Consider the following 10,090-nt stretch of genomic DNA (forward strand, 5'->3'; position numbering starts at 1 on the left):
CTTGTCATCGTCCTCTTTCTCTTGTTATCTTAATCTTTATTCAACAGCTCATATTTTCCTCCTTCATGTACCTTGTGTATTTTTCTTTATTACATTCCGCTCTCATTTTACTTTTGATCCATATACTTTTTTTTTCTTCTCCTCTCACTTAACTCTTAACTTCCATTCAGTCTCAAGAAGGTGAATGAACAGGTTTCTTTCATTCTCTTTCAATTATTCCCTGGTTGTGTTCGGCGTCTTTCATTAAACGTTTGATGCAAGAATTTCTGCTTTATTTGTTTTTTGTTTTTTTTTCTTCCTTTTTCTTACTATTGATATATGTACTCGTATGTATGTTCATGTTTTGTCTACGTATTCTGTGATGGAAGGGTTTTATTCTATCGTGCTTCATTGTATCATATTTTTTTGTATTTATTTATTTATTTATTTCATTTATTTTTTGCTTCGTGTCTCTGGAATGGTATGATATTTTTTTTTCTCTATACATGCATCACTGAAAACAGATGTGATTATTATTATTCTTTTTCTTCAATGGGAACTATAACACAGGCTTTCTATTTCGTCTCATTATTCATTCATTCATCTCTATTCAACATCGCTCTTTCAGGTTAGCGTAGTGTACTTTCTGCGGAAAAATATTCTGTGACTTTCCTTAGTTTTCATCAACTGTCTCCCTTCTTGTTTATTCCACAGATGAAAAAAAAGATTTGATTCTATTCTAAGCTAACCGTACCTAAACTAACCACTGTGTAATACTCCGGTATCTATAGCAATTCTCTCTCTCTCTCTCTCTCTCTCTCTCTCTCTCTCTTCTCTCTCCTCTCTCTCTCTCTCTCTCTCTCTCTCTTCTCTCTCTCTCTCTCTCTCTCTCAGTCTTTATTCAGTTTTCTTCCCATTCCATTTGTATCCATCAACAACACAGGAACTTCCTCATGACTTTTCTCCCATATTTTCTCCTGCATGCATCTATCTTACACTATCTGCAGAATCCTTTGCTTACTCATCTACAGCTTATGTCCTTCACCAATCTCTGGAAATTCACTTCTCTTCTTCACTCACTCGCCTCCCGCTGCTCGTGTTTGGCTCCCTGGTGTACATACGAGTGCTCACCGCCTTGTCTCCCCCTGCCAACAGAAGGCGGTCCTGGTGGTGACAAGAGCAAGGGAGGAGACGGACCTAAACCCCAAGACCAAGAGGAAACCCAGAGTGCTCTTTTCGCAGGTGAGCCAGAGAGAGAGAGAGAGAGAGAGAGAGAGAGAGAGAGAGAGAGAGAGGTGGGGGAGGTGACGAAGGAATAAATGAGAAGATAGAGGCGTAGAAATGAAAGGGGAAAAGAGAAAAAGTAAAAAAGAAAGTAGAAAAGAGGACGGGAAGAAAAGATTTTGATTGTAAAGGTCTGGTTATATCAAACACACACACACACATACACACACACACACACGCAGATACGCACACACGTTATAAAGCTGAGAGAAATATTGCCATTAGTACTTTTCCCATGAAGGGGGAGAGAGTGATGGATGGGTGGTTTATAAAAGAAGAGAGAGAGAGGGAGAGAAGGGAGGGAGGGAGAGGGAGGGAAGGTAGGAGGAAGGGAGGTAGATGTTGTGACGGAGTAGATTGCACTTATCTTTCTTTAGTATACACACAACCCCCCCTCACTCTCCTTTCTCTCTCTCTCTCTCTCTCTCTCTCTCTCTCTCTCTCTCTCTCCCTTTCCCTCCTTCCCCTCCCTCCATCTCTCCATAGCTCTCTCTTCCCTCCATCTCTCCCTACCCTCTCTTTTTTTTCCTTTTCTCCCTTCTCCCTTTTTACTTTTTTTTTCGTTCACTTCCTCTTTTGTATTTATTTCCTATATTATCTGTGTTTACCTCGTGTGGGAATGTCTTTTTCATGATTTTTTGCGAGGAAGCACTCTCTCTCTCTCTCTCTCTCTCTCTCTCTCTATCTCTCTCTCTCTCTCTCTCTCTCTCTCTCTCTCTCTCTCTCTCTCTCTCTCTGTTTGTCTGCTACTTTTCCTTCCTTCATTCGCGAACACACACACACACACACACACACACACACACACATACTCGTACACCAAGCTCCCCATTCCCACACCCGTTACTAACTCCCCCATACATCCTCCCTTTTCTTCCCCTCTTTCCTCCTCCTCCTCCTCCTCTTCCTCGGCCTGGGAACCCTCTCTCCTGTTTATGTGGGGAAGATTAAGCGAATGAAACAGCCTCAGAATGCATATATACAGGTGCATGCAGAACACACACACACACACACACACACACACACACACACACACACACACACACACACACACACACACAGTTCCGGTTGGATTTGTATATTTGTTTCAGGGGGAGCAAAGCACATAAAGAAAAGCTGTATGTGTGTGTGTGTGTGTGTGTGTGTGTGTGTGTGTGTGTTGGATGGGAGGGAGGGAAGAGGTGCATTACGTATGGCATGGATGGATGGATGGATAGTACAGGTGTTTGAAGAGCGAACGGTATGGGAGGATATATGTATGTATGTATGTATGTATGTATGTATAGTGTAGACTTTATAACCTACAAGTAATACAAACAGGCACGTGTATGGGTGCCTGTGATAGTGAAGTGAGCAGAACAGAGAGTACAATTTGTGCGTTGATGTACTTCCTTGCGTGTGCAGCGTGACCCAGACCAGTATTCGGAAACGCTATGCTCGCTTTCTCTCCCACCACGACTATCTTCAAAGGCCACAGAGATGATTGGCCGGGTTCTCTGAAGTCTTTATTCTGTCAAAATTGCAGAAATCTTGTTAATTTGTCACTATACCCATAAATAACAGCCTTAAAAAAAACCGTGTCACTTCAACTAGAGCCTTTTGAAAGTAGTCGAGTGTTGGCGCAGAAGTGTTTCGAAAAGCGGTCCTGAGAATATATGCAAAGTTTATGGGTGTGGGCGTGTTGTGCTGGAAACCATTAGCGTGGGTGGGCGGGCGTGTGGGTGGAAGGGTGGTGGGCGTGTGGTGGATTATGACAGCTTGTTTATTATTGGCCGCTCTACCTGAGGTTTATTATGATGCGTAGCCAGCAGTCAAGGACTCCCGCCCTCCCAAGTGGCCTTCTTGTCTCCCTCCCTGCCTCTCGCCATCCCATCCTTCTCCTTCCCCCTGCTCTTCCCTCCTCTTTATTTCCTTTTCCCCTCCCTTCTTTTCTAATAACGCTCTCTCTCTCTCTCTCTCTCTCCTCTCTCTCTCCTCTCTCTCTCTCTCTCTCTCTCTCTCTCTCTCTCTCTCTCCCCTTCCTTCCCTATTATCGAACGCCATCATCATTTTTTTTTTCTCTTCCTCAGCCTCTCCCCCTTAATGTGACTATCTCCATCTTTTTTTCCTCCCCTCGGTGTTGACAGTCTCCTCCCCTTCAGGTCTATATACCCTCTCTTCACCGTCGTCTTCCTTATCCTTCTTATTATTACTCTTTTCCCTTCTCCTCTTTCCTCCTCACAGGCCTTGTCCAGCGCGTCCTGAGTAGTTAAGAAAAGTGTGTACATATGTGTGTGTGTGTGTGTGTGTGTGTGTGTGTGTGTGTGTGTGTGTGTTGTTTCAGATATTGGCGTTATTGTATTTACGTGAAAAAAAAAATGTGCAGTAGTGAGTGATAATTTTTGTCTTATTTTGTTTATTTATTTATTTATTTATGCATTTATTTTATTTATTTAATTTTTTTAGGTCACTCTTCCTTCCTACACCAAAGTAGCACAGAATTCAAAAAGAAGTTAAGTAAATATATAAATAAAAAAAATGAAAATTCACGCTGGTATGATTTTTTTTTTTTATTGGATTGTTAAATAGTGGATAAATATCTTTTAGGGGCGATTTAAATAGAGTCCAATAGAGCCTTTCTTTTTTGTACACATGAAAGGAGAATGACTGAGAACTACAAAACAATTATTTCATTTTCCCTTTACTCGCGGGGACACGTGTTGCTTTTTGAGAAGAAACTGATCACAATGACATGCCACTGAGATGGGCGGGGAGGAACCTTGTTGTATTCTATTGGTTGTTGCACAGGTGGTTTGTTATCAATAGTACCTGATTTTCTTGTCTATTTTTCTTCTGTGGTCCTTTACCGCTATTTTTCAAACTCTGTGCTAATTGCCCTTGAATGCAGTGAGGGAGTTGAGGGTCATTGCAGCAGACAGCCAACCCCTGCCTTTGTCCACATGCCACCTCCTCCCGCAGGCCCAGGTGTATGAGCTGGAGCGGAGGTTCAAGCAGCAGCGGTACCTGTCAGCCCCGGAGCGGGAACACCTGGCGGGGCTCCTCAAGCTCACCTCCACGCAAGTCAAAATCTGGTTCCAGAATCGCCGCTACAAGTGCAAGCGACAACGACAGGACAAGAACCTCGAAATGAGTACCGCCGCCGTCGCTGCCGCCGCCTCCATGGCCTCCGTCACCTCGCCCCGCCGGGTCGCTGTCCCCGTGAGTCGGGTGGGGGATGGGGGCGAGGGATGGGGGGCTGGATGGGTGAGTGATGCGCATTGAGGACTGAGGCAGGGAGGGAGGGCAGGGGGAGAGAGGTGAGAAGAGGAGGGAGAAAAAAATTGATGAGAATAAAAAGTGAAGGAAAAGTCATGAGAAGGAAGGGAATGAAATTAAAGGAAGAAAAAGCAGGGAGGGAAGAAGCAGGTGAGGGAAGAGAGAGTTAGAAGAAAAGACATAGACTTAAAATATGAGGGGAAGACTGTGCACGGGAGGGGAGGCGTGGAGGAGAAGAGGGGGAGCAATCAAGAAATAGAGGAAGGTCGCGAGTTGGTAGGAATGCAAAAAAAAAGTTAATGACTGCCACAGCTCACAACAGCCATCCACAAAGCTGCACATCACGCGGCATTAGGATAACGGGTAATGAATGTGAATGTGTGTGAAAAAAGAAACAGAGAAACCACAAAAATAATAACAAACAACAACGACCACAACAACATGTCGTACAAGCAAACAAACCACAAACAAAATTACACACCACTCAAACCAATCTCACCACAACCTCACTAACATCCTCTCTGTCTCTCCACTCCCTTCTACAGGTCCTAGTGAGAGACGGGAAGCCCTGTCCAACTGGCTATCCCCCCGCCTATCCATCAGCCTACACGCCGCCCCAGTACTCTCCGCCAGCCTACCAGTGCCCCTACACGGCCCAGACAGCGGGCTACCCTCAGACGCAGACCTTCAACCAACAAACCCTAAGAACCTGGTGATAAAGAGGAGAGCTGAGAAGGAAAGCGCAAAGGAGGATGATGGGAGGAAGAGAAGGAAGAGGAGAAAATTGATGTATGACACGGAAAAGCAAAAAGAAAAGTAAAGAAGTGTAGGAGGAAAGAGTGAACGAAGAAATCGCGATGGAGAGAAAATGAAAGGAGGAGGAATGTAAAGTTAAGAAGAGTAACAGAGAAGAGTAAGAGAAGGGTTGATCTGCTCGTGCACCTCTCCTCGTCCTCTTTCTTGGCGGTGAGAAAGAGGAAGTGTACAAGGAACTCTAATATTAGGAATGCTGTAAATAATTAGGGTGTTTTATAAGTCTGAATTAATTTTGTAGAGACAGAGAACAAAAAAAGTACTAATGCCGTAAAAAAAAACAAAATAATGAATAAGTTAGGTCTTTGTGATAACGTGTAGGGCATCGACGAAGGAAAATGTATTGAGTATAATTTTCCCAACGATGATAGTGGTTATTATTATTATTATTATTATTATTATTATTATTATTATTATTATTATTATTATTATTATTATTATGAATTAATTATCAGCAGTGCTAATATGTTCCTTATAGGAGAGTAATTTTATGCCTTTTATTACCTTAACACACACACACACACACACACACACACGCAAAGAAAAGAGGGAGGAGGAAACTATAAAAATACGCTTTTCTTTTTCTTCTTCTTTTTTTTTTTTTTTTAGTAATTGCGAAACTGTCACTCTTTTCTTTAATCTAACCAAACGTACTACAACTCTTTCTCTCCCTCCTTTGGTCATGAACTTCCTCCTCCTCTCCCTCATATCTCTCCTCATTGGATTGATTAATATTATCTTTTTTTCTCTCTCTCTCTTTGCCGCAAGTATCTTCCCATCTTCTCGCTCCCTCCTCCTCTTCCTTATTAATAATCTTCCTAGGTACCATTTTCCCCCCATCTCCCTTCTCCCATCTCTGCCTGTCATGCGCGTCTCCACAACACATTCTCTTCTCTACACACTTTACCTCGTCTCTTCTCATTTTCTCCCATCTCTCTCGTTATCCTTTCCCTCTCCATCCACTCCAGTCGTGTTCATCCTCTCCCCAGTGTTTCGTCTTCGTCCCTCTCCAGCTTATCCGAGTATCTTCACTCTCCTGCCCCTCCTTTCCCCCCTTTTAATACTTTTGATAGTTGAAACAGTTTAAATGATATGGTTTTTCTTCCTTACGAGTGTATATTGTCTACCCTTTAAGAGAAATCTCCATTTACCGGTTTAAGTTGTAGTTGTTATAGTTTTTACAAATCTCGATAGTTTTTTTTCTTTTCATAAACTTTTGTATATTGTAAACTTTTTAGGTAAATGCTCCGTGTTCTTTCCGATAAACCTCTTTTTGTGTCAATGCTGCTAACCTATATTTTTACATAATAATAACATGTGAAACTAGAGCTAATGGAAATTTTCTTTGATTAGCATGGAATGAAAAAAAAAAAAAAAAAGGAAAATGAATCACACGTTTACATGGCAAGTCTGCATCGTTAGTATGTTTGAGTGTTTTATTGACTGACTGGATGAATGACAATGACGAGTATTGTAACGCACCGCAGCAGCAGCAGCAGCAGCATCACGCGGCGCCGCACGCCTGACAAGGACACCCCGACATGAAGCTCCTGAATGTGGTTTGTGCCTCTTACTGAGTTAATTTCGACGGATTCACTTTCTGCCCCACATATTGAAAAAAAAAAAAAAAGGACGTATGAAGCGTTATTCATTCGCTAAAATGTTAAATACCGCTGTAATCATGAAAATGCCTTTCAAAACTCCTAGAATTCCCACTAGATCCTGTTTGTAAAGTCTGGATTAAACATCACAACACCTGAGACGACGCTCCCTGGCTTGTTTGGAAGGTCGCATGCACAGAAGCAGAAGCGAAAAACAAAATTAATAAAAAAAAGAAAAGAAAAAAAAAAAAAAAAAAAAATATATATATATATATATATATATATATATATATATATATATATATATATATATATATATATATATATATATATATATATTGAGAGAGAGAGAGAGAGAGAGAGAGAGAGAGAGAGAGAGAGAGAGAGAGAGAGAGAGAGAGAGAGAGAGAGAGAGAGAGAGAGAGAGAGAGAGAGAGAGAGAGAGAGAGAGAGAGAGAGAATTTCATTGTTTCCTAGAATTAATGTTGTTTCATTCATATTTGAAGATTAAGGGTTTTTTTTTCTTTAACAGCACTCCCACAGTAAGATCGCCTAACAAATTAGTGGACGATTACTTGAGAAGAGTACCACAAGAGTGACAAACCAGCCCCATTATGATGCTTCAAAACAGGAAAGATTTCCTTTTTTTTTTTTAAATCATACCTGAGGAAAACATGGCATTACTGCTCGTAATACACTCAACACTGGCTGATCTATGACTGAGAAACGCCCACTAATTTCCAGTAGCTTCATCTAGTGACTAAGACCCGTATTCGGAAACACACTGCTCCCTCACCATAACTACTTTCAAAGCCCCACAGAAATTATAAGCACGGTTCTCAAGAGTATTTCTCCTGTTCATAACGTAGAAATATTATTAATCTGTCACCAGAACCATAAAAACATCCTTAAAAAGCCACATCACTTTAGTTAGAGCCAACTGAAAGTACTAAATAGGGGTACGGCCAGAAGTACATCAGAATATGATGACTACAGTAGGTGCCAGTCAGCCAACACACGCAGGGAGGCAAGGAAGATGTGCAAGTGTGTGTGTGTGTTCCAACCATAGAGAAGTGCAGTAACGTGAAGACCTGAGACGACACCTTTTTCACTGGACATTCTCTCTCTCTCTCTCTCTCTCTCTCTCTCTCTCTCTCTCTCTCTCTCTCTCTCTCTCTCTCTCTCTCTCTCTCTCACGTGTAGGGGCAGCGTGGGGGAGGAAAACAGGGGCAGTAAATTGATATTCATGTACTGACTCTGGCGACCATTATGGAAGCCAGTGTTTAGGTGGGCTAATGATGTCACTGTCAACACGGGGTGGGGAGAGAGAGAGAGAGAGAGAGAGAGAGAGAGAGAGAGAGAGAGAGAGAGAGAGAGAGAGAGAGAGAGAGAGAGAGAGAGAAAGAGAAGGGGGAAGGAGGGGAGTGACTTTCAGATAGCCGCACTCCCCTACTCTCTCTCTCTCTCTCTCTCTCTCTCTCTCTCTCTCTCTCTCTCTCTCTCTCTCTCTCTCTCTCTCTCTCGTGTCAACAGTAACTCGACCTCCCCCAGGCTCCGGGCATTAAATGGTCAGACGCGTCCATTTAATACCCCAATAGAGAGAGAGAGAGAGAGAGAGAGAGAGAGAGAGAGAGAGAGAGAGAGAGAGAGAGAGAGAGAGAGAGAGAGAGATTAGTTTGTCTCTCTGCTCCGTCTTGCAAAGTGTAACACAAAGGGTCTAACACACGAGAAAGTTAATTGTCTCTCCTACCACAGCTTGCTCGTTTTCTCCAAGTGAAGATCAGGAGGCGAGAGACGGTTGTCCTCCCACCAGTGCCTCGGAGAAAACTGTCAACAGAGGCCGGGGTGAAAACAGAGTGGTACTGAGAAGGAATGAAACAAGGAGCGCTCTAAATAACTGATGCATAGTAATATATGTTTAAAAGAACGTTCCTTCCTCCTCTGCATGAAAAACAGATTGCTGGTAAGATGAAGGAACTAAACTAAGAGCACTCTAAATAACTGATGTATGGTAATATATATTTAAAAGAATGTTCCTTCCTCTGGTACAAGGGCGATTTGCAAGAGGACAAAAATCAATGAAATTACACGTATTTACGCTTTCATTAACATATCAAAATACACACACCTCAAATAGGCATAGGCTGGAAAATTCCAAGAGGTGGGTAGGCAGGTCCCTCCACTCAGACCTCCCACCTAACACCCATGCGGTGCTGCGTCATGAGGAAACAGCGACCCGTATTCTGAGACGCTTTGCTCTCTCACCACGGCTATTTCCCAAGGCCACAGAGACATTTAGCCGAGTTCTCAAGGGTGAGGAATATACGCCTCCATTATCACCCGTCATGCGCTCAGCACACAGAGACGGGTTTCTGATACGGAAGGAGTAGTCATTCCAAAGGAAAATCAGCATAATATCTCCTCAGGTCTCCTCCTAATTAGCAGAGACAAAACGCCAGAGGCACCTCCGCCTTGGGGGATCCTGAGGGAGAGATTGGAGCGATAAGACAAGATTTGAGGTTGTAATCGGAGGAGCCCAACGGAGAAGAGAGGGTAACAGCATAAGCAGGATTAGAAATTAGAAAAAGGTCAAGAATCCAAGACGGTCAGGAATGAGTAGGGTGTTGCACCAGTTGCTCTAGGTCGTGGAGGATAGCAAAGTTGAAGGCTAATTCACCAGGTTGGTCAGTGAAGGGAGAGAAAGCTAAAGCTGATGGTGAACGCTAGTAAGTCAAATAATCTTTTATAATTAGAGCAGTTAGGTGAGAGCTGTACAGCACAGATAAATTTAGTTATTGAGTGACTATGCAGTCGAAGCCAGATGGTAGAAAATTTGAATGGTTCAAGAGCGTGGGCACCAGAGCAAGTTAGGTAGTTGCGCACATAGACGCAACATCCAGCTTTGTACTGAAAATGAGGATAGAGAAAGCAGCAGAGAAAGGGTTACTCATCATTTCGGTGAGGAAAGGAAGATGATCCTTGATAGAGGAGAGGTGGTGTTCCATTGATTGAAAATTAGATCTAATGTTACAAAAATTAATGTTGCAGAAATTAATGTCGCAAAATGTTGTAGAAATTAATGAAGAAAAAATTGATGCGAGTTTCAAGACACTTAGGGTCGATACCAGAAGATATAAAGAATCCAAAATAAAGAATCCCAA

The 10,090-nt window shown here is 42.6% G+C and overlaps 1 protein-coding gene across 4 annotated transcripts in view; it reads left to right on the top strand.

Annotated features, from left to right (window-relative positions):
- LOC135107638 (thyroid transcription factor 1-like) overlaps positions 1-6,651 on the top strand; it is a 19,015-nt gene extending 12,364 nt beyond the window's left edge. For 2 of the 4 annotated variants that reach the window (XR_010271871.1, XM_064017709.1), the window contains 3 exons: positions 1,135-1,221; positions 4,219-4,458; positions 5,061-6,651. Coding sequence is in view for 3 of the 4 variants with exons in the window: in XM_064017709.1 (XP_063873779.1) it covers positions 1,135-1,221; positions 4,219-4,458; positions 5,061-5,231 (498 nt within the window). In the remaining variant the exon portion in view is untranslated. Of the gene's footprint in view, positions 1-1,134; positions 1,222-4,218; positions 4,504-5,060 lie in introns of all 4 variants that reach the window. The other 2 variants (XM_064017708.1, XM_064017707.1) reach the window with 2 other exon arrangements.
- Positions 6,652-10,090: the final 3,439 nt, after the last annotated feature.

Source organism: Scylla paramamosain, chromosome 15 (genome assembly GCF_035594125.1).
Source record: "Scylla paramamosain isolate STU-SP2022 chromosome 15, ASM3559412v1, whole genome shotgun sequence".
Classification (NCBI taxonomy): domain Eukaryota; kingdom Metazoa; phylum Arthropoda; class Malacostraca; order Decapoda; family Portunidae; genus Scylla; species Scylla paramamosain.